Source organism: Lepeophtheirus salmonis, chromosome 14 (genome assembly GCF_016086655.4).
Source record: "Lepeophtheirus salmonis chromosome 14, UVic_Lsal_1.4, whole genome shotgun sequence".
NCBI lineage: Eukaryota > Metazoa > Arthropoda > Copepoda > Siphonostomatoida > Caligidae > Lepeophtheirus > Lepeophtheirus salmonis.
The window spans coordinates 43,148,092-43,174,676 of record NC_052144.2 but is presented as its reverse complement, the minus strand read 5'-3'; the positions used below and the strand labels follow the sequence as shown (position 1 = coordinate 43,174,676).

At 31.1% G+C, this 26,585-nt stretch overlaps 1 protein-coding gene across 1 annotated transcript in view; it reads left to right on the top strand.

The window, feature by feature from the left end:
* LOC121129720 (heat shock 70 kDa protein 12A) overlaps positions 1 to 26,585 on the top strand; it is a 212,442-nt gene that overhangs the window by 158,530 nt on the left and 27,327 nt on the right. The window contains exons 7-8 of the mRNA XM_040725439.2: positions 15,763 to 15,960; positions 16,019 to 16,151. Of these exons, the coding sequence (XP_040581373.2) occupies positions 15,763 to 15,960; positions 16,019 to 16,151 (331 nt within the window). The remainder of the gene's footprint in view (positions 1 to 15,762; positions 15,961 to 16,018; positions 16,152 to 26,585) is intronic.

Below are 26,585 nucleotides of genomic sequence, written 5' to 3'. Positions count from 1 at the left end.
TGCATCTAATTGATGAATAACGGGGCACGTTTTTTTGTGTAGTTTTATATATTTTTTTTGGGATCTTTGTGATTGAAAGAAAATAGTTTCTCTTTAGATTTACCTATACATATATGTAGTATACAAATTATAAACCTACCTATTTTTTTCCAAAGACTATACATAGAACAAAGTTAGGGATGTGTGTATACCATCCCATACAGTTCCAAATCTTAAGGACACAAATAGTTCATATAGAACAATATTTGGCAAATGACGTCATCATAGATATGAGCCCGGGACGTCATCAATATACCTTGGCCAGAAAAGGTCTGATAAAGTCTGGTCTGAAAAGTTTCCGAGCTCAATATGAAGATAGCAGCACTAGTAACTAAAAGTTAGTCACATCATTTCAGAGTTACTACCCAAAGGTTTGACCATTTTGGACGCAGTTGTTATGTGACAGTCGTTTGAGTGACTTGATGTGAGTGTTTTTGTCAAAATGCTCAAAATCAAGTATCCCTCTGTTGGCGCAGTTTAGAACCTATAAATCCGAGTTTTGGTTCCGATTATTTACTGTAGATGAAACTTGGACACACCCAAAAGAAAAATACAGTCTAAACAGTGGATTGCATAGATTTCCGTCAAAAGAAAAGGCAATCACCTTTGTGAAGAATTATTTTGCAGAGAAAACGGGGAGTACTATTTGGAAGGGTTACAGAAATGGGCCCATCTCTGGGAGAAGATGTGTGTAGAGTTTCAAGGAGACTATCTTGACTAATAAGAAGATCAGAAAAAATGTCTTGTATCTTTGATATGAGACTTTTCAGACCACCTTCATAAGTGAAAAACAACATCTGCTCACTTATAAGGACATATAAAGGGTGCGGGGATCAAATTGTCGCCAAAATATTTTTCTACAAAAACAACACAAAATATACATTTTTTAACTTTTTTATTAAAAATCAAAACTATGACGAGCATATAGGTATAGAGTAGCCATTCATTCGATATAATCACCGTTGGCATCAATAAAGGCCTCAACACGGCCTCTGAACTGGCCGCAGGCTCTTCTAACCATCTCATTGTCCATGTTGCCGAATACCTCCTTGATGGAGTCCATCAGGCTGGCCTTGGTGCTATGGGGATGTCTGTTGGTATGTCTCTCGACATAGCCCCAGACAAAATAGTCAAAAGGATTAAGGTCGGGAGAGTTAGGAGGCCACAAATCCTTGGTTACGACGTCATAACAGTTCTCGGTTAATCACTGCATGGAGATTTTGGACACATGGCAGGGTGCTGAGTCCTGTTGCCACACCCAGGGCCTGTCTCTGGCCTTCATGGACCTGGTAGGGTCATCCTCAACCATCTCAACCATTTTTCACCTTGTCGACAAAGTCGGTGTCCCTGACCTTCCTGTCGGCGCCTTCTCCTTGAGTGCCCTCTTTATGGTGGCATCAACATCCTAGGTGTCCTCTAGCTTCTTACGGATACGCTGAACAGTCTGTAAATTCACTCCTAAGTTTGAAGCAATCGTTGAATTGGAGATTTCACCTCCATTATTAACCAATGCCATGACTACGGCGGACCTCGAAAGCTCATCGTTCCACTTATAGCTCTTTATCTCCTCATATGATGACGGCATGATGCTAACTGAACTACGTATCGTCAGCTGACAAGAATAGCTTTGCTATTTGGTAAATCGTTTTTCTATTTGATAATGTCGTCTTCAAGTTATCGAGGTTTAAAGTAGGCGAAAATTTAATCCCCCTCCCTGTATATGGACTAAAAAGATGATATTTAGTAATTTTGCATTTTCCCAAAACAATACTGTACATACATACTTTTTTGCAATTTGCATTCGAGTGTTAAACGTTTATTGAAAGAATTCAAATGTTCTTAGGACTAAACTACATAGGATTGTGGTCTTAATTCCTAAATAAGGACCAACATCCCACTACCGTAACATCCTGAATATTTAGGTTCGAATTGAAGTATACATATTTTTTGAAAGAAAATGTCAGAATATAATAATTATTATACCTTAATTATTAAATTTTAAGTTAATTGAATCACGTGTTACTCTTTTTTATCTGATGGCTTACCTATGTAATTTTTTCCAACTATCACACAGGAAAATCGATTTCTCATTAAACGATATGAATAACGACGAGTGGGGTACTCAACGCATACTGCCTCAATTTTGGGAGAGTTAATTAGGTATATAGAAAAGTGGCAGACCATCAGCGTGCATCAAATATACTTCAGGCTCTATATAAATAAATCAATTAGCAGACATTAACGAAGTCTAACATGTAACGTGTCCTATTTTGTTCAAAGCGTAGCTAAAGGTACATCTGCAATTCTGCTCTACCCTAGCTATTTTAGAAACAGAGACCAAAACTGTATAATAAGAATTACATAGGACACGTTACATGTAACCTTTATTGGATCTCACTTCCTTTATTCCAAATAGAAACTGGAAAAATCTTAAAATCCGTAGTAGTTATCTATCTAGTTAGTCACAAATATACATAAAAGTATCCAATGAATTATGTTGTTCAAACTTGATACGTCATGGCTATTTCATAATTTATTCTTTCTTATAAATACACGAAATAATAAGTCACAATATACATATGTTCCGTTTCCAAAAGGACAGAAATACATACAATTGATTGTTGATCACACTAAATAGACCAAAAAGGAAAGAGGAGAGAATATGTTTCAAATCAAAAGTGAATAAAAACTATGTACATGAATTATGTTCACGTAACCTCAATCAATTAATATAGAATTACTCTTCGTAAATGATTAGGGTTAGGGGAGGATACTTGTTACGGAGGAGACGTGTTACACTGTCAATAACTTTAAAATGTAAAGTTATCTAACCAACCTGTTCTCATACAATTGAAGTTCTTGCTTTGTTTATCAAATCAACATCTCGCCCCACACAAAGAAAAAACCAAAAAAAATAACAAGATCAGATTCAGATCTGGCGAGTTTAATGGCCAAAATTCCGGCTGATTGATTCTTCAGAATGGTCCATTTAATACTTTTTTTCTTCGAGAAATCACCTGTAGAGGCCTCAAATTCCCTCCTAACTTTGCAAACGAGCGTCAAACAGAGTCGCAGATTTTGAGCAATTTTAATGTTGTTGCTCCCGGCGTAGATTCCAAGGAGGGCTCTGTACCTTTTCAAAATATAGCTACAACTATCTAGGCAATATTATAATAAGGTATCAGATATAATACACTACGTTATTTCGATATTATGATATATATGTAACTAATTATTTTGGATTAATAATTTGCGAACGAGAGTCTTGGAGTATTTAAAAACAAATAGCACTTGGTATGATCAACTTATTTGGCTTGCGTCTATACCGCTTTTGCACCTTTGTTCTCTTTGGAGAAAAGGTCGCGTGATACAAAAAAGATAACGATGTGCTTAAAGTTATCATTTATTAATTGGTAAGAATTGTTCACAAATTAGAAACCAATCGTGTTCAAACCCCTAAATTTCGGATTAAAGCAGAAAAATTGACAAAATACAGAGTATATTTGGATGTTTTTAAAGTGACGCCGGTAGGTACTTTCGTATAGTAATAGGTATCATGATTAGTGTTTTAAAATATGGTACGTCTTTGAAGAATCAATAAATGGGAAAGGACTGATTTTAATTCCTATATTAAGGAGCGATACAAACCTACCAACTATATATAGGTATAATTTCAAAAAATATCATCTCTGCCCTTCATTATAACGGTATACAGGATCCGAACTGCTCGTAAGATCTGCAAAATCGTATGTTGCTTTTGAATTTTGTTATTGAATATGCATGTATGTTGCATATATAAGGTAGATATATAAATATATATATATTTTTTTACATTAAATTACCTATAGCAAGCATTTCGAAATGCCTCAAAGTACATCAATGTATTGTTTTGATCAGTCACTTCTAATGCACAGATATATAATATTATAAGAGAAATCATAACGGTTCATTTGTTGTAATATTATGTGTACTTAAATAACAGACGACCAAGGTTGTTGTTTATTTCAAGAAACCTTGAAGAAAAACCATCATGGTATTAACATCGTTAGTTGTTTGTTGTGTTTTTTGATATACAGGGTGATCATGAATTAGGTAGAGTCTCATCAAAAAATTAAATTACACATTAATTAAGGTTTTGTATTGGAATCTGTATTGAATCATTTCTACAGGTTTAATATTGACCTACAATTACTCAATATTTCATTGAATACTTCCTCTCAAATGCACCCTTTTTGAAAATTACAAAAGCATGTTATATTTGAAAAAAAAAAATATCTTCAAATTTTGATAATTTATTCCTAAATACCCTCAAGCAACACCTTATCCATATTTTCAATTAATATGGCCACAATATTCTTTAATGCGCAAGCTCCAGACGGGTTGTAACCTTTGCACTGCATTTCTTTACAAAGCTGGGATATAGGTTAGCTCAAGCAGTGATGATGGGGCCCATCAGTGGGGTTTTGTTGTGTATCGGACTCCGGAAAGCTTCCCTTGAGGTGCCCAAAAATACTAAATCCCGGGGGGGGGCAGTCGGGCTAGGGTGAAGCCAAGAGTATTGCTTTTCAAGGTTGTTAAGGAGGATTTTGCACCGAGTTACACGCTTTACTCGATCCAAAGGCTTCAAACCCTGACGATGAGTTCTCTTGTAGGCATTAAAGTTTCAGTCTTGCTTCAGCAAGCTGTGCATGGTGCTCTGGATTCTGTCAAATTCAAGGTCAATGGTGTTTCTTGTGTATTTGAGACCAGCCACTAATTTTCTGTGCTGTGCAAAATGCCTGAATGTTTTTTTGTTACTCACAGAATTTGAATTTAATCTTCCATCCAATCTACTCTTATTTTTTTCAATGGTAAACAATTGATATTTAATTTTTATTTCAGCTCTGACAAATTTTCCAAAAATTTGCGCCCTTAATTCTATTTTCACTTTTCCGTTTACGTCTCACCCAGACATTGACATTACCCTAGTTCTTTGTTTAATTGTCACTTTTGTTTTTAATCCTACAGATGTTAAAGCACTTTCTCTAAGGCTTTTTAGTTCTCTATTTGTACATTTAGTTTCTGTTTCAAAATCTTCATCTTCAAAAACAAGAGAGTGAACAACTTTATTATAACTACCAGCGGATTTACAATCTATATAAACAATAATGATTGTCTATAAACACTCATTAGATATCACTCAAATAAATCTATAGTATTTTTTTACCAGGTATCTAATTTATTGGCATAGCTGATTTCCATTTAGTAAAAAATTCCATGGTTGATGTTGGAAATTTATGCAAAGAAGTTCTTATTTGATCATCATTGAGCTTTGGATCTGATGTTTTAGCAGTGTGGCAACAATGAACTACATAACTTGAAGAGATATTTCACCTCCAGAAAGAATAATCACTTTCAATGCAAAATAATATTTATTTATAACTAATTGACGTTAAAAGAATATATTTATTTATAACTTATTGAATCAAAACAGTAATAATTATAATTAAGACGTTGTGTGATTTTAAAAGTTTATCCAAATGTTAATCAATCTCTGCTGACAATAAGTTATCAGGGTTAAACAGCTAAGTATAACAAATAGAACAAAAGCGCACCATTTGAAGAAGTGTTGCATTCTTGACGGAGGGGCTTGTATACTTGTCACTGACTTGCAGCTAGTATCCACAACGTCTTGCAGATTATTTTGCCTCTGATGCTACTATCAGTCTATATCCCTCGACCATAGTTTACATTGAAAAGTCAGAGGGGTTACAATCAGGCGAAGAGGAATACTATAGGGTGAAAGTTGCTCACCATTACTTCATGTGCGACTTGGGTAACGAAATATATACCACCAATACTCTTAATTTATTGATGATAAATACTCTAATGCTGTACCACTCTGTACATAGTATAGAACGTACTATGAATATAAGACTATATGCTAAGCTTCGAATGATTTGCAGATAATATGTTATTAGGATGGAAAAATACAATAAAGTATTGATATAACTTCTTTTCTTTTTTTTTTATTACAAAATAATAAAGAAAATAAAAGTTAATTCTTCTATAATATATCTTCATTCAAACTTTGCATAATCACGTCCTTAATGTTTATTCTATGTATGAAGGCAATTAACATCTTTTTTTTTGTTGTGTGTGTGTGTGAGAGAGACTCATAATATTGTTGGAGTTCAATCAAACCTCACCCATTTTACAAACATATTATCTTAGAAAACATATATGTATGTAAATACATACATATAATTATATATGTAGGTACATATCTCACAAATGCTAGATGAATAGATGAGACATCCATTAAGAATTGCTATTTCCTTAATTCTTTGTTTGGAGATGGTTTATTTTTACGAATGATGTTTGTAGATTTTATGAAGAACTTTGTATGTAGATAAATAAAACATACGCATCCAAATGTCATTTAGTCATCTAAAGCAGCTAAAAGTGTTTTATAATTACTTACATATAATTTTTGTCATTCACATATTCTTAAATAGTCTCCGTAGCAGATGAAGAGACTTGCGACTTACCTTGATCTCATAATCAAAGACTCGGACTTGAACTCAAAAAAGGGATCATCGGTGGATTGTCAAGGGCTCCCCAAAAATAATTTTTTGAGCATATTTTATATGCAGCAAGATATTAAAAATATAATGGGGGTCTGCAGTGGCGAAAAGGTTGGTAATATCTTTTGTTTAATATGTAGATAAATCAAAGATTATTATATATATAAAACCATTTCAATACTTGACGTATAATGGTGAGAATATTTTGCCTCTGAGCATCTCAAACAAAATTTCGGAGTCTAACACGATTCACATACCATTTGTACACAAAATATATTTCGTGTTTCAATCGCATGTGAGGCTTATTTGTCGCTGTTATTTAGTGAATTGTAAACCCTTGTATGGATGTGCACCTGGTTATAGCTGTTTTTAGACAAAAGAAGGACAAAGCCAATCATTTTTGTATTTTAGAAACAAATTTAAGATACAAAGATAAACAGATTAATCTGTTTTCAGTAATTTCTTATAGGTAAAATTGATTCAAACCCCAATTGCATGACTTCTTAACACTCTTTCCAGAACACATTTGTTTAAAATTCTGTAGTTTAACTGTACAATATTTCTTATTTGAAAGTAATTAAAATATACATTTATACTTAACTAAATAAAAAAAATAAAAAAAAGTTAATCCGTACAGTAGAAATTGAACTAAATAATAAATGAATAAAATTGTGACTCATTAGTGTAAAAAAATTCCCAACATTTATGTACAAGTTGGGAATTTATACAAGTTAAAACAGACGCCAGATTTATTCACAATTTATTGCTTCTATAAATTCATTTTGATGTTTTATGAATATATAATGGATTTACGAGTAATATATAGAATTGTATGAAATTTTATTCGATATTGCACCACAGAATATTTATCAATTATTCCTCTCCATCTTAGAAATTCAAATTACACCCTTAATGTATCAAATCAAAATATCATGAAATTTATTTCATTGTATTTTTGACATTGACAAAAAGTTTTGCTTTTGATAAAAATTAATAAATATAAATATGATGTTGTACAAAACCCTTGAAGTTGTAAATTTCACAATTTATAAATAAAAAAATATAGAATTATTACCTAAAAATAATCAACATAATTCTTTTTTTTTTAAAAAGAACTTTTTTTAACATGAATAAGCAGTTTTTTATATATTTTAGAACACTGCTCCCGAAAGTGATCCTTTCTTGTACAAAAATTATCCTAATACAACGAAATTACTATATTACATTTGACATATATTAAATTTATTTTTAATAACACGTTAACTAACATTTATAACTAAGATTTGTTATTTTACCTAAAATATTCTATTTCGATTTATATCGACTTCGACTATTTTTTATATAATAAAATGACAAAATTTGTCATTTCAAGGGCACTGCACCGCCTCCAAACATTGATCATTATGATTCAAAATTCCAAACTTATTCATTTTTTAAATATTAAAACAGACATTTTTCGACTAACTTATTTTTGTTCAAAATTTAGGCGGTCAGTTAAGTATATCATATACAATGCGCGATTTTGAGAAGCAGATTCTACAAGTTGCATAGAAAAAAAAGGGATAAATAATTTTCAATAAAGGGATGAGTTGGAAATACTTTAATATTCTGTAGATCCGTGTTGTTCACGCATTGCCTACCACCTCAATATTTTGACATAATGGGATAAAATTTACCAGGGTTATTTTTTTTTTAAATATAATTTTTGGACTGTCTATTTGTATCAATGAAATGATTTTTTTCTACTTGTACAAATGATAAAAGTCCGGTTGGTTTTATTTCCCTCCCTTCTTCGGTTACACAAGCGTCTGTGTATCAACAATTTAAATATATTTTCTTTAAATGGTAGACAAACTATTGATGTAACTTTTGACTTATTTAATTTGTGGCATGGTATAAACATATGTTCTGTTCTAGAACGATGGTTATCCATGTTTTTCATAGTAAATCTTTCTGAAGAACCACTGATATTATATAGTTATATGTCAGGTCTGTAATCACAGGGACTAGGAAGGGGGTGCCCCCAATATTTTTTTAGTTCTGGTATTCATTGGTGTAATTCATGGTGAGGCATTCTCACTCCAATTAGACTCCCAATAAAAAACTGTGATGATGGAACCGCATGTATTTTACATTGGTGTTTAATAACACATTAACTAATATTTATAACTTAGATTTGTTATTTTTCATAATATGCACATAGTCATATAAATATTACGCATATTTGAAACAATGATAGATAATTATAAACATAAAAAGATATAAATTAATTAAATAATTAATTTAAAAAAAAACAGAAAAACAATACAAAATATAATCCTTGTTGTTTCGAGTTAAAATAATTGTTAAAGAACAAACTTTTTATCCTAGTCAGTAGTCATCATTTGTTATAAAATATTTGAATTTCTAATTTACAATTAATTAGTCTCTGGAACATTAAATAATTATCTAAGGGTCTTCAGCCCCATGATTTGTAAATGCCTAATTAATATGTTCGTAATTTTGATCGATGAATATGAAATAAGAAATAATGGTTAGTAATTAAAAGATCTAATGTTATAATTAAATAAATTCTTATGAGACGTACGAATTGTAACTAAATACAATCTTCTCCAAAAAGTTGCAAATTTAACTAAATAAAAAATGCATATAATACATATATAGTGATGTGACAATCCTTATTCATTCGGTCCAGTTCAGCAAAGGCATAGAACTGATTTAAAAAAGAAAAGATAATGTTGAGTAACGTGATTAAGGACCGAACTAGGACTGATCCATATATTGGACTTAACTGTACCGGATCGAGACTGGACGGCACCGCAGTTTTCAGGCCTATATAGGGACCCACACAACACTATATATATATATATAGTATAAAACTGCAAAGTACTTTTACTTGCGAGGTGATAAATCAAAATTATAAACCATGCCCCTGCTTTGGCATAAAAACGTCCCATCTGGACATTTCAAAGTTGTTCAAGAGAGGATAAATTAAATTATTGTTTTAGTCAGTATGGATAGATTTGTCAGATAAGTTATCAATACTTTGCTAAAAGCCAGAATAATAAGATTAATACAAAAAAAAAAAAAAAAAATTCTAACGTTGAAGATAAGTTGAACGAGACAAGAGATTTTTTTCTCAAACCATCAATATTCTAATTAAAATATGTAATGTTTATAACTAGAAAATTATTCTTGGTACAAGGAACTAAAGTGAAGGGCGAATTTTGGACCTTTTTTAAAAGACAAAAGAAACTATTTATTTTTTTATAGAAAATAAATGTTTTACTTTATTTATAAACTGAGTTTTTTTTTCTTCAAAAGGGTTGACGTATTTTAATCTGATATGGAAGAGGTGCTTTAAGCCCCTCTTCCATAGGACCTCATTTATAACATCTTGGCAAATTATTCAATTATTAAGATTGTTGGTGATAAATTGACACTTTCGTCCTAAGTTGATGTGGTTTTTTAATAGCAAAATTAGGTTTAAAAGGTTCATATTGTTTGAATCATTTTCATCGTGATGGGACTATACTTATTGCCTCCTTTAAATTACATTCCAAATGTCATTGACACTTTAAAGTATGTAGACGTAGATTTTTTTTACATTTTCGAGTTGTGTCTAGTTTTTGAGTTTTGCGTTGAGTAGAGTTCATGTTATTTACAAAATACCACTTTTTTAGTTCGATTGAGTTTTGGAGAATTTCACATATTATATTATCCATTTTTGCCTTTTTAATACATCAAATATTCTTTATTAATGAATGGACCGTCTGTCGTACTGGTTTTTTTCTCCTTTTCAGGAGTGATACTAAAAATGTGACTAATTATTACTCCTCGAATGTTTACAGTTATAATAATCACTCAGGTTCAAGTAAATTCAAAATTTCCCAAAAAATATTTACTTTTAGTAGGAGTAATTTTTCGAAAATTATTGGCACTGAAAAAGCCAAACTTTTTTGAGAATTCGACTAATTCTAGAATTAGGACATAATTAATTATAATTAAATGAGATCAATAATCTAGTTAGTGGAAGCACAATTCGCAAGTTTGATAGCAATGATCACCAACAATCTTTTATTTTTGTCTTACAGACGAGAAGCCTGAAGACTGTTGCTGATTGATTTATACAATACTTTGCTAAAAATCTCATGAGCATTATGAAAAATATGTTGAAATTATTCAATAACTATACAAAAAAATTAAACTCTAATGTGGACTCGGTAGAGCTCAAAAACTTAGGCAAAGATCAAATATAGTTATGAATCTAAATTTTTTATAAAGTTATTTTCTGTTACTTTACTCTCAAAATTTAATGGCCTCTTATATAATATAATATATATAATCTTTGTACCGAGTTGGATCCAAATCAATCCTTAACTTTTAATCTTGTAATCCTGGTGACTAACCAACAAACAGGGGCAAACACCTTTAGTTGACACTTCCAGAGTCTTTCAAATATGAATATATAACAGCCAACAATTTTAAGCCAATCAGAAACAAGAAGGGAAGAATATGCTATTCTTCTGTTGAATCTCCACTTTTCCCCTTGAGTCCTTTACTTGTAACTAAAGGGAGACAAAATTGTTGAACTAATAAAGAAGCAAAAAAAACAACACATATAAATGTATATAAATTATGTGCTGTCATTCACCCAACCTTACCATTAAATGACCAGGGATATAATTTTGTATAACTTGAGAAGAAGAAAACTCTAATTTATTACTACAAAAATCCAATCCATAGCAATAACGTGAGGCAAAAGTATAGAATAGCTCACGTAGGCAATTTGAAACTTATACGAAATCAAGGTGATCATGATTGTAGTTGACTCTTTTCCTTGGAGTCTCTTTATTTTAAACTATCCGTCTTTGAATGAATATTGTAGCTTACAATATTTTCTAAAGTTGTTTTTTTAAACGGTACTTTATTGATTCTTTTGATTAATTCTTATATCTAACATTGAAAACATCTTCTGGGGATAAAACCAGACACATGTATACGACTATATGGTTTAAAGGCATCTCTCCATTAAAATAAAATAACTGATACTATCAACAATAAGTACAATTTTAAATCAAGTCTCATGAGAAAATATAATTTGTATTTCATTCCGTTCTGTTGATATTAAAAAAAGTTTCCTGAGGCGGCAGAAAATTATAATTTTATTTTCATTCTTTAGTAATTATAATAAATATACATTGTATGTAACATAGCATGCAAATCTATATGAAGTAGTCTACTCCTTTCTGTAAAAATACGTTATCTTTTTTAATAGAGATAACATGTTGGTGCAGAAAGGGGAAGTCTTGTTATTTGGTAAGTATAATGGCAACATATATAATATGCATTTAACCCTTTGTTATTAATCTGGGATATTATGTACCCGAATATAGCCGTTGGAAGACATTTAGGAGGTGGGTCTGTCCCCCCCTTATATATTTATAAGTCTGTTTTTGTGTTTTCACACATTGAATCTCCAAAATGGTCGAACAAATCAGTTGGGAATTTTGAAAATAGGCGTATAAAATAACCAAGTATGTTCCTACGGTATTTTTGTGTCTCCAAAATCATTCAAAGCCAGTTTTTGATCAAAATAAAACCTCCTTTCCATCTCCTTTTCCCGGTCTCTTTCCTCTTCTCTTCTCCCTCTTTTTTCTTCTACCTTCATTTTTTGTTTCTATTTCCCACTATTCAGTCCTGCAACGTTGCCACACTCAGGGCGTAAATATATGAAATATAAACCTATTTATATAAGTAATTATATAACATCGGGGATATTTTTTGGGACTAAGCCCCCCCCCTCCAATTATGAAAGCTAGCATTGCCCCTGCACCCCAATAATTACAAGAATGTTTGTTATTCCTCTGAATCTACCCACAGTTTACTGTTAATACTTTACAGTATGCTCCTAAAACATTAAACCAGATTATAAGCAACTATGTATTTATCCTGATAATGCATTTTATAGGATTTAATCCATTTTGAATCGAGGTTTATTGAATTAAATTAACTGCTTGCTAATTAGTCGATCATTTGCCTTTCCTTTTGATTTGTTAGATTCTTCAGATTTTTCAATCTGAGTAATTGACGAAAACGATCAAATTGTAGTATAAATAAATATCTATAATTTGATTAACAAAATTAGCTTAAAGTAAAGAATATTTCAGAGACATTTCACCAAATATAAAAATGTAATATTTTTACTATGAGAATAACCAATTATGTCTTGTTGAAACCCCAAATCAAGTTGTCATAATTAATTTAAAAATGATTTTTTTTTTGTATGCCTATGTTTATCTTTGTATTTTTAGCATTCTAATTGCTATTTACATGTACAAAATGGGTGGAATAGTGAAAATAATATTAAAAAATTTAAATGACATGTTGCAATCGATCAACTGTTTATCATGAAATTAAATCAGTATTATTTTAGGCGTTTCTTTTTTAACCAGTTCACACTTGTAAAAATATGTTCACTAACGGAAATTCAAAACGGGATTATACTAAACTGATAATGGAGCTGGTACTTGTAGCTCCAATACGCCATAAAAAATAGCCTGCTAATCATACACCCCCCAAATATTTGAACTAATATCTTCCACCTATCAAAACACTTATTTAAAAAAAAAGCAAGAATAAATATTTTATTAGAAAAAACATATGAAATTTCTACAGAGTGTTATAAAATGTTCAACGTGCCTAACTTTAACCATTCCCATCTCTGGAAAACTCAACAGAAACTAGCAATTTGCCAATATCTTAGTGTTTCAATATCAGCGTCGCACCTCCTATATATTATTTTTCCTTAAATGATCCTTCATTTATTATGAAATATTTACATTTTACAAATAAAAATGTAAATTTAAGCTTATAAAATAAAAATATTATATCTCCATGAAATTGGATAATATTAAAAGAAGAGTATAAAATAAAAAAATCATATATTTTTAACTTCAACAGTGTTGAGCAGCCTTTAATTGTTAATTTAAATAATTTTTGATTGATAAATATATTTACACAGCAAAACAAACGAATTTTTGAGGGTATGACAATAGAAACATTAAACTTAATGTTCAATTCATATGGATTGGCACCCTCATTGTCTAACTACACAACCACATTCTATTGATTAATATAAAACACATGAAATTCACTCAAAATATTTGCAATTACCAAATATTAACACTCAACAATACATACTAGATTACAACCTATTAAAGGATGCAACCGGATGTGCGTTTATGTATACTAATAAGGAACAACTTCCTGTTAAGTCCTTCCTATTAATTTAACTATTCTGTTTAAACAAACACAGTGGTTTTATTCATATAAATGTTTTATCAATTTATGTTGAATTGTTTAATAAAATCATTAATTAATACGCATGTGTTTATATGTTTGTTATAAAATCCCATCATCATATGATAACAAAGACAACAGTCTTCAATGTTTAAAGTCATTTTTCTCTGTGAGTGTTGTATCGACTTGAGTTGAGTTGCCTCGATTAGATAAAATAATAGAAAAAATAACAAAAAATAATTAGCTACACATGCCCACTAGAGCCTTTGAATCACGGCACTACCTCGCTAAATAAATTTTTCATATGCAAAATCAACTACAAATATCAACCAGGTATTTTCTTGTCAGCTGTCGATATTTCTGCTTCTTATCCCTTACTCAGTGTTATGAATGTTTATTGATTGAATTAGAATTCGCTACAATTTGAACAAACTATCAACCGATTTTGTGTTGTTTTTTTTGCTGTTTCTTTTCGTATGATAGTTTGAGATAATGTCCTTGTTGTATTTGACAACTTTTCCTTAACAAAAGGACACAAATCAGTAGGTACTTTGGCATGTCTTCCTAAATACAAATCAATTATTTAATAATTTTTGAGAAGGGTTCATATATTGGAAGAAGAACTACTTCAAATTCAACCAATCAACTTTCAGAACCTTTATCAGTGAAAAGATGTACAAAAGTCGACAACCAAAAATAAAATACAAATGTAACTATTTGTTAGGTAACATTTTTTTTTTTCCATGTAACATTGCAATTTTTTATTTATTTTGCTTTATGGGGAGTATCGAAGTAACCTTTTGTGTAACTTTGTAATCAGTTAATTAGTTACAAAAGTAGTGATTCTGTATGACTAGTATATCTCCTCAGAGTTTGAAAGAACCTTATCCGAAGTTTTGATTGATTAAAAAATAACAGAGTTACGAACAACGTCACGAAACTCAAATATTTTATGAGGTTTAGTGATAAAAATCACTAACTCGACTCAATACAATAATATGAAGTCGACTCGAGTTTTTCAAATTTGAAAATCAAATCATTTTGTGTCGAGTCAAAAAATCATCGACTCAAGTCGGATCGGTCTAAGCAGACTACAGTCATATTAGTCCGGTCCTAATAAAAATTGTCATTCCGAGGGCCGGTCCTTTTCGGTCGTCTTTTTGGTAACTAAAGCAACTGAAATGGCGTAGTTACTAACTATATACATACTTTCATGTATTCAATATAACCTCTTTCAAGAGACAAGATACCTGAAGTTTAGTGTATGAGGTGTATGGCTAAAAATAATAATTATACGTTCTAGCCATCATTTATCATTTTATTCTCTTTCAAAATCTTTTTCAATCTTAGCTATGATTGAAGAATAGCTTTGAAGAAAGTTTGGACCGTAGGACCGATCCAACACTAATTCTCAGTAAAGGAGCAGATGCGTTTTCATAAAATATTCATTAACTAATCTGCTTAATTTTTCGAATGATAAAAAAAAATAATTATGAAATATCCTTCATTTATTTATTTTTTAAATAGGAAGTAAAGAATATTGTTTTGTAAAAGAAAAGACAGGGGTTTATTATGTAATATTTCTTCAATTATTTCAAATGAATAAATATATCTCATAAAAGTTTTAACCCTTTAATTGCCTCACTCCCACTACGATCATTAGCTCATAATAACCCAAGAACGAAAACTCCTTTTGTTAAGAATCCTTTGTTTTTTATTTTTTATTTTTGTCTGAAATAATATCTTTAAAAATGTGTGTACACGTCGTCTCTAGCTCAAGGCATGAGGCGTTTTTACCTCATCATCAATGCCGCACCTCAATAACAGTATTTAACTTCTATTCTTTATTTAATAGCATATTAACTTGGTTCTGGATTCTCCAAATATTGCATCCCGGTACTTTAACATGCAATTTGAATTAATGGACCCACCACCTAAAAACAGAGCTGGAATTGGACATTTATTCCTTGTGGGGGGATTTGCTGAATCTCCAGTCGTTCAAAATGCTATCAGAAATGCATTAAGTTCAAAATTACGTGTTATAATACCACAAGTAAGTAAGAGGTTCTTTGGTTCAACTATGTCTAATGTTCCGTTGTTTTTTATTATAGGGTGTTGGAGTTGCTGTACTTAAAGGAGCCGTTCTCTATGGTTTGGATCCGTCTATAGTATTTGCAAGGAGATCAAGAAAAACCTATGGAATTGGAGTCATTAAACCCTTTGTTAAAGGAAAACATCCCATAGGTAACAGCGATTATAATAATAAACATAGAAATATATAATAACCTTGAGAATCTACGAATAAACAGTGAGCTTTCCGCTATTATTTATTTATTCAATTTAAATCTGTGACGTTGCAAAGTTAATTACTTTGCAAATACTATGATGATTGAAGTTTTTTATAATCCATCTTTTGGATGTAAAAGAATATTTTAAATCATCCCTCTAGGTATTGAAAGTCAACCCATCATATAACATATTTTTCACATAATTAATATGTCAAAATACAAAGTCAAGGTTAAATGAAACTTATTTGTATCAAAGTCAGATGAAAATTGACAAATTAAGAATGATCAAGTCATATTATATAATATCCTTCATTAATGTCGACTGCTCTGCCAACTATTATCTACCAAGGAACATAAATAACCAATTAAAATATTTTACTTTTTAACCATTAATTAGTTCTCTTTATATTGAAGCACTCATATAATGATAGAATATCTTTGAAAATAATAGTGAATTCTTTCAAATACCTAATGTAAGTAAACATATTTTGTTACGTATAAACGACGTGAATATTTTTGATAGGGAGTTTTACACATTAATTATGCTTGGACTCCTTCACACTATTTCTATTAAAGGGCTCATTCGTCCGTTTCTTTTTGCTTCACCCATTCATTTTTTTTTTTAAACGATGGCTACAGGATTATTTTTCGTACAAATTCAATCATTTTCCACGTTTTCAAAGAATTTACTTCGTAAATTGATGGAAATTGCGTAGTTAGTTGCAAAGTAATTCGGGATTCCTTCTGCGCCCTTTAGCAGAAAAAATAATCACATACCAACTAAATTAGATCAAAGTTGATCTCATGGTTGTCATTTCGTCACTTGGCTTAGTTGACCTATACCAAAATAAACAAAGAAATGAATCGCTACATGAATGCCCTTCAAAGACTTTTCCGTTATTCGTTAATTTTGGTACAGGTTTGGATGCACAAAAAGTGAACGAGAAGTCTGAAAAAGCATTTAAAGGTGAATCAAGTTCCTCATTTACCTCCACCTAATTATGTATAAAAATTAACAAAAAATGTATACAAATTTTCTTACTAATTACAAATTACAAACTCTCTCAGCCTGCTTGATTATATATATACATATATGTAAAAAGAAATCTGGAACGACTAGTTTTTTTATAAATTAATAGCAATTCATTTTATTTTCTAAATTAAAACAACCGAGTATTCCAAACTATTTTCTTAATATGATATTTTTTTTTTTTAAATTCAAAGTAAAATTCGAATATAATGCGATATAAATGTGAGATATACAAACAAAAAAAGTATCAAACTGCAAATTGTTATACATGTGCAAGGACTCTGTTGGTATCTATGAGTAGTTATTAGTATAGCTGGGCACACGGATGAGTGCTAGGAGAGGGCGGGAGCGAGACATGTGGTACTATTGATTAAAGTTTATTTATTAAAATCAGGTGGTTATTAGGGTTTGATTTTGGAGGATTGAATATGACTTGTTTTTGCTATATAAATATTTTAAATAGAAGAATCATGTAAAAAAATAACATAAATATTCATTTTAGTTTGTAATTATGCCTCTCCAAAATAAAACCTACCTAATCATTATACATATATCACAAAGCAAAAACAACTTAATAAAATACATCAACATATATAATTCGGAAGACACATAAAACCATATAACAATAGCCCAAACAAGAGCAAATAAGGAGAAAATATAATCAGTAATTCACTATTAAAAATACTAACAGTCTCCATCGTAAGACTATTTATTTTTAAAAGCCTTGTTAGACCTTACAGTTTACTTTAAAGAGTCCAAATATTTTGCCCACATTGCTAATAACATTAGCACAATATTTCCATCCAGATTCAGATCCCAGGTGCCGGAATCATCAGGGAAAAGGAAGCATATCTCGCAATAGCTGAGATGATAACAACTCTTATCTTCTCAGTAGCTAAGGGTTCATAATTTGCTGGCAAAAAGAGTTTAAGAATTCAACAACGCTAATTCCAAAGCCTTTGTTTTTACTGGGAATACTTTTCGTTTTGAATGTCAAAACAAAACCAATGCTTTTGTGATTTTTTTTTTCTGGGTCATCACGTCCCTTTACGTTTAAGGCAATACATTGTTTTAGAATTCAATCACAGGGGCAATCCACAGAAGTAAGTATAAAGGAGTTAAATGCTTTTCCACAGTCCTAACATGAAGCATTATAAAAAATAAGTAAATTTTTATTGTCATAAATATATACAAAAGATCTTTCTATTTTTGTATTCCAAGATTTTGGGACATCTAAAATTTCCACATAATATCTAAGTAACATTATTGTTAAAATCCCTCGATTATAACGTTTTCAAATGCATTGGTTAGGAGGAATGTGTTTTTTAAGTCCTTTTGAGCGGAAAAACAAATTTACCCTTAACAAATGCCGAATCAGGGGGTATTTGGGAAGTTCATAAGCAGTCAAAATATAATTACACGTAGCCAGACGTTCTTGGCAGTTCGGACCGTCTGTTTTGCTGAATAAATGTTGTTGTTTTTTGCTACGTTTTGATGAATTAGATCTATGGTAGTGTTTGACTCATCCGTTGGTGTTCCATATGATAAAACAAGATGGGCAACACCCCATGGAAATGAGATTTTTTGACAGAACCGTTTGATAACACAGTACTCATCATTAGAAGTATTCAGACAGTTAACTATTACAAAAGAAAAATGAGCAGACGCAAGAATCGTTTCTCCTTTTCTAATCTCTCAAAGTTATGTATCGAAACTTCTTGCCAAGACTTAGTTATAAGTATGATGTTGTCAACACACTGCATGTATTAATTAATATCTTTGATATCACAAACGTGTGAGTGTTGCCTGTTTCAAGAGCCTTTCATATTCTAGTCATTATAATGGTTTTTAATAACTATTCTAGGATTTTTTTAAGTATACCTATTATGACTATTCAGATCTTGTAGTGCAATTTAGTCTTATTCCGGTCCAGTTATGTCCTGCATATCATTCCAACAACTTATAAGGTTGGGTTCTTCATGACGTCAATCTACTTTATTTTTTATTTTTATAAATCAGTTCTTGTACTGAAAGGCCTAAGGACGGTTGCATAATTACTGATGCCGAATCAATGCATATCTCAATGTTTTACTACTAGAACATAATTATTATAATAAAATTGGACACATCGTTACTTTTATTGTATCTCGCAACCTATTATCCTAAAATAGAGGAGAAAAAGGCCCAAAATAAGTTGGCATTTGGTCAATTCTTCCAACTATAAAATTATTATTGAAAATAGTTCTCAAGATAATTAGAGTTAATTCGTAGCCAACCAATGAATGCTAAGAACATTGATTAGAATAAAAGAAGAAGAACAATCGACAGCTGACCAACAAATACACTAAACATTCTCGTATTAGTGAGATAACCCCGTGCAAAATAACCAGGCGATGCAACTGTTATGTACAGGGTGTCCACGATAAATTGGAACTACTTTAAACTTTATCCAGATCCATAATGTGGATATTCGGGGTTAAATCATACTAATATAAAAGGTTGTGTGAACAATACACTATAACTTCCACCACAATTGTTTTGACAACAAACAATAGTCATTATGGAACAAGCAAGGAGAGACACCATCCTCGAATTGGCTCGCGCAGGACACAAGCCCTCTGCTATCTACAAGCTTCTTAACTACCCCAAGACCACGGTGTACCGGGTCTTCAATGCCTGGGAGGTTGAGGGAAAGGTCTGCCGTAAGGCCCACAAAAAGAGAAGTGACCGAATCCGCACTCCCCGCTTCCTTGAAGGCCTCCGGAAGTCCATCAAGGCTTCGCGCGGACTTCCTTGTCCAGGTTGGCCAAGAACCGTGGAGTGAGCAAGCAGGTGGTCTCCAAGGCTGTGAATGAGGACCTCGGGTACAGGTCATGCCGAATGGCCAAACAACACATCCTCACGGCATCCATGAAGGCCACCAGGCTCACCAACGGTAAGCGTCTCCTCAATGACCTGAAGAGCCATGGAGGAAGAGTTGAATAAATTTATTGTTTAATATCATGTCTAACTTTTTCATATTAACAAATACACTCCAAATTCCATTTTTATCAAGCAGGTTGAATTTTAAGATAGTTCCAATTTATCGTGGACACCCTGTAGATGTGGCTTCAATCAAAAATCAAGATAAATAGAGAAATCTTATTTAAAACTAGGATAAAGTATTAAGCAATACTATAAGCCTTTTAAGATCCCATAAATCACTCAGATTTTTTATGATCCGTAAAAGTTTGAGTACCCAACGCCGGTTCGGGCTTTTGATCCTTTTGGAATATACAAGTTAATTTATACCATGCCCGAGTATTTTGGATCCCGTTTTAAGACCCGACGTATCTCTAATAATCGGGTGTGATGCGGCTAAAATGTTGATAACTATACATTATAGCAACCTAAATTAATTTAACTTATGCTTCGTTATAAATTACATATACATATAGTGGAATTAAGCTTTTGAAGTAGTTTTCTATTATTCAAATAAATTTTTTCATAAATTACCCAGATTATTTGATGAATAATTGAGTGCCTTGTTGAGGTGGTTCAACGGACTTTGATTGTTTAACTTACGTTATATTTTATAGTTTCGATGGAAAAATATTTTTACTTGCCTGATGCTATTGCTCAAACTCAACTTGACTCAATGCATAAAAACTCGAACTCGACTCGACTCAATAGATCTCTATAGTTGTAACTCGAATCCAACACTAATATATATATATATTAACTATAAATATATAATTGACTCATTCACTATGACAGTATCAAATATACATAATCTTAAAATTATATTCATTTTCTTATATCCATGAATATTTTATGTAAAATGAGTCATTTCCTGGGGAATTATCTTAGACTAGGATCCCGGAAAACACATTTTAAATTACGGGATTCTGTTTGATTAAATAACAAACACTTTGTAATTTAAGTTTTTCTTTTTGTATTTTGAGAATAAATAAAAATACTTTTTGATCTTGTCCTATACATATATTCTCCATTATCAGTAATAGTGACCAGATCCCACTCTTTAATTTCAACGAGCTAATTTTTGTATAATTTTAAAAAGCACAACCCGACCCACTGACTCTAAAAGTCCCTTCCCACATCCCAAAAAAATAATTAGATGCGAGATTATCCCTTCAAAGAAATATTTCCAGATAATTTATCTTAAATGTAAAATCCCGGGAAAATTGGATACGGAGAGAGTAAACGTAATAGGTAGATATTTACACAATATTTGTATATTCATATATATTTTTTATCTATTATAATGAGGTATTAAGTGATACCAATCAAACTATACGTGTTGATTCAACTTGCTATATGGAAATTCCTTGGAATATATATGTACCAACATAATATCCTGATATACATGTAGAATTTACAATATACTTTAAATGCATATTCCGACATATGGAATCTTTGCTAGTCTCTACTAAGATATATTAAGAATAACAATTACAAAATAAATCCATAGTGCTTATTTTAACATGTTTCCTATTTAAATGGGGGCACAGCTGTATTGACAATGGATGGCAGAGTAATTAACTTTCTATTTAGTGATTCATTTATTCTTTTAATCAATAATACATTATTCCGTTTTTGCAAATTCTCTTTTTCTTGCAAGATAATCTTTGATCCTAAGAGCTGCAACGAGAACTTTCCTTTGGCCTTTTTTGCTTTTAACCAACTTTATGAAAAATTTGCTAATTTTTCATAAAGTTGGCTTATATTTCCTCCAAGAAAGTTGAACAGAGGCTATATTTTTGTCTATGTTTGTTTGTCATTTGTTAATCAGGATTAAGGCAAAAGTTACGGATCTAATTTGGTACGAAGGTTATATATGGTCACGGTAAGAGGCCATTAAATTGTAAGAGGTCAAGTAAGCACCAAATCGTTAACAATACATAATTTTCAATAACTTTTGAATATATTGAGGCACAGAGCTCAAATTCGTGCCATTATGTAGGTTTAATAAGGATACTCCGTGTAGCCAAAACCAAGGTCAACTAAAAACTGGATATTTCATTTCTGAAAATGACCATTGGTGGAGGTTTGCCCTCTACCGAGTGTCCATTCTTGTTTTAATATTAAAAAGGTCATAATTGTATTTCACTTGTTTTTCCAAAAGCAGTTTTGGAGCATTACTTTTCTTTTTGGACATTTATTTAACAATTTTTTTTAAGGATCAGTTGCTAAATATTAAGCTTTTTAACAAAAAAAAACTATTTAATTGGTTCTCTCCCTCCTGGAAAATGCTTTGTCGTTAACTGTTATTTGTTCATAAATCTATTTTTTTAATTCCAAAACGCCTTCAACAATGTTTCACTCATGTTTGGAAGAACATTGTCTAATATGATCAGGGTCATGCCCGTAGGTGTCCTTGAATTATTTGAGTCCGATAAATGTTTTTATAAATAGTAAACATTTTAGTATTACAATGAGTTCATCTGGCCTAAAAAAATGTATTTGAAGGAAATATGCATAATACATATTTCCTTCTCTAAGAGTGGCCGAAAATCGAACTTACACACACTAAGGTCAAAATCATTTTCAACAGAGAAACATTTCCTAGTGTTGGCTATTATTTTAATTATTATTATTAGTATCTTTGATCTAAACATCTTAATTTTGATTAAATTATGAGTTACTTTGATTTTTAAAGTATGTATTATTTTGAGTTTCAAGCTCAATACGTCTTTTGAACTTTGATCATCCAATCCATCAAAATTTATGCCTACTGGAATTTGAATTTTTACAACAACAATGGAAGGATTGTCTTTTCGACTTTGAGGATTTAGTGTATAGTTGAAATATATAAAATGTTAATAAAGGTGTGACCTACAAATAAGGAGTTCACACCTAGGTTACTATTCTTATAGTCTGTATGTATTACACATTCTACAGGAATTCAGAATGGATATGCTAGTAGCAATCTTTGCTATTTAGGTATCTCTTTAAGTGATTGATTTTTTTAACAGATTTATTCACATCTATTTGTGTTGAGACTCGGTGCAGTACCAATATTGTCACTAATTCGGTCTTATGGGAATTTTCATGCCCGATATTTCGGTCCAGACCGTGGACCGAAATTGTTTTCAAATCATAAATATTTGTTAGATCTCAATCTGTCAACCGATTTTCTATGAGTTGAAATTATATAATTTATTCGACATATTTAACAAAATATGACGTTATTATGCTGATATGCACAAATTTGAAACCTACATGACGTCATCAACAGTTCATCTATACAATAGCTCCATACATAATTTTAAATGAGACCAACCCAGACGGACAACAAAAAGTTCGAACCTATATTATAAAAAAAGGCGAATATGTCATTCGGCTAAACCTCAAAAAAGTTAAATACCAAATGTAAAAATGTTAGCAACAAAATAACATTGAACAACATATAAAAAATATTATAATCAATAGATCATCAATGGGGAAATTTGCAAATGTCTAACATGTTATCTTTTTATATTGAAATCTGTATTGTGTCATCGAATAAGTGCTAAAACTTTGTGTTAAAAATAATCGTAAATCTAATTTGAAAGAGTTTATACGGAGAAAACCATTAAATCTTTTATTACAAGCCTAAATAAAAACAGTGAGTCAGTTCATTTGTAATATAAAAAATGACCTTTTTCTTACCAACAACTTGTTCATGTAGATTTTGAAGAAACAAATCGAACATCATTGATTTCGATTGATTAAAATAACAAAGAAAAACAAAAAAAAAAACATTATTGTACTAAGAAATAGACAAAATTCCAACTAATTTCAAAATATCAGGAAGTTCTGACCACCCATACATTTGACCTTACTTCAATTGGTCTTAGACTCTGAACCGACAATTTATTCGGTCTTTTATTAGAATCAATTCATATAAATGTATGTATTATTTCATCAAATCCATCGTTTTTTTATTTTAATTAATAAAAATTGACGTCTTCAACATTTTATTCAAATATCGGTCCAGAATTGAAATTAAAAGTTATTATAATCACGGATACCTTGAACTAAAAAGTGGGGACCCAAAACTTGCAGTAGTATGCCTTAATCACAAAAAAAATAAAAATGTGGAATCAAGATAAGACAACTCAACACCAATTAGTGATATGTATAAATACTATATTTGGCTATATTTTTTATTCATTATATCTTCCTTCACAAGCAATAACAGCCTCGTAACGCTGGTGGAAAGGTAGTTAGCTCTTGGCGATAGCGTACCACGCTCTTATGATGGCAGACTGTAACGAATCTAAATTTGGATGAGAGTTGCGGAAGAAATTCTTCTCTAAACCCTCTTAAACTGGAGGAGGTGGAGATCAGGGTAATATATGAAGGCAGAACAGAAGTCAGTCATATTGTTGTTGTAACTGTCTTTCTACTATTAAAGACAGTCCGGATGGAGATGCCAACAGTCTTTGCTGCCTTCTCGGGAATAACACCTGCGGCAAGTGATCTCAGACATTTATATACGTAGAGACATGGTATAAAAAGAAAACTAATTTCGTTTTTGTTCAGCAGTTGTTTCGTTGTAGTGTTGAGACTCAGTTCGAGATGGATTCTTTTTTGGCAATTTGGCCTTTAGTTATTTTTCTCCCACACCAATTTGGACCGATATTTCGGTCCAACGGTGGTCTGAAACCATGGATCAAATGTTATAACTTGCATATTGAATTTTTCCGTATTTGTACGTGTATATTATGTAAAATCCCTAGCTATTAATAACAATCTTTTAAAATTCCTTAAATGGACACAAATACATTACACATGCACAGGTATATAATGTAATTATGTATTCTTAACGCATGCAGTGATTTTAGATGATGTATGTAGTACCACTTGCAAAAATAATATAATAATGCAATTAAATGGCGTTAGTAACACACTTTCAGGAAAAGTAAACCTAATGAGGAATAATAGTTATTGGCATTCCCGAATTGATGTATTTAGTGGTGCTTATAAAAAGGAAAATTATTCCAAGAAAGAGACATAGGTACCTTCTTACAACTATATCATTATTACATTATACAACTATTTACGTATTTTCTATAGAAGGTACAAAGTTAAAAACAACAACACTAGTGTTGGATTAGGCCTGAAAATCCTTGACCGGTAGGATACCATTATAATTTATCTTAGATTGAACTAATTAATCGTAATTACATTTATTCACTCTACACAAAAAATAATAATGAAATTATTGAAAATAAATATGTTTTTTTGTTATGTATTACCTTTTTTTCCAAAAAAACGATCTACGATTGATGAATTTTGATCCATGGATTCAAGCCACCATTGAATTGAAATAAGGGTCCAAACTGGTCTGGAAAAAATAAATGAAGGTCTACCTCCAAACAAAATTGATCTTTGACCGAGTGTCAGGACAACAAACAACGTCCAATGTATTAGCTCGGATTCACTTAAACCAAAAGGAACATGTAGGGTATTGTAAGCCCAAAAACGCATGACTGACAATAATTAACTTATAATGATTCTGAGATAATTTAACTGACTACTCCATATAGCGTGGTATAAATAGGTAGGTTGATCAAATCAGATATTTATTAATTGCATGCTCCATATATCAACATTCCGGTGAGGTCGATGAACTCTACTTTGTCCGCAAAACTTTAAAGTCTTGTATGCTGTACTGAATGAACATAGATATATGTACAATCATTAATATGCAAATTAATTTTTTCCGTATCGTTTTTGTTTATTGAGAACTTCCAATTTGAATTCTGTGAATAATATATATTACCTTTTGAGAAAGAAAAAATCGATCGTCCACATGAGCTTTAGTTTATTTATAAAAATGTTGATTTCAAATAGTTGCTAATATGCAATCTTCTAGTCTTGAGAACATGTAATTTAAAGATTTAAAAACCTGCTTTTTTTTATTGGTTTTGTTTGAAAAGAAATATCATCTAACTATTTCAACTGTTTATACGAAAAATGAATTTATATGAAGTGTAAATTGCAATTAGTATTTCATTTACAATAAAAAAATTCCATTTTTTTTTTCAAATTCAAATGTTGGCTCAAACCTATAAAAAGGGTAAAAATACTCAAAAAATTATCAAATCACTTTGTTTTGAAGGTCGTGGGTTAACAACAACCCTTGTATATAAGGTCAGAGGGTAGTTGAAACTTGTAGAGAGAATAGGGAGAGGTGTCCGCAGGGGTTGGGCTGGAGGGACTGTAGTCTCCCTCAAATTAAGGAATTTGTGCTTTTTACTATAAAATTTAATATTTACATTTTAATTCAAAAAATTTAATTTTTTGAAAACTGCTGTTGATTTTTGAAATTTATTCTCAAAAATTTAATTTTTGTGATCAACTGTATATTTT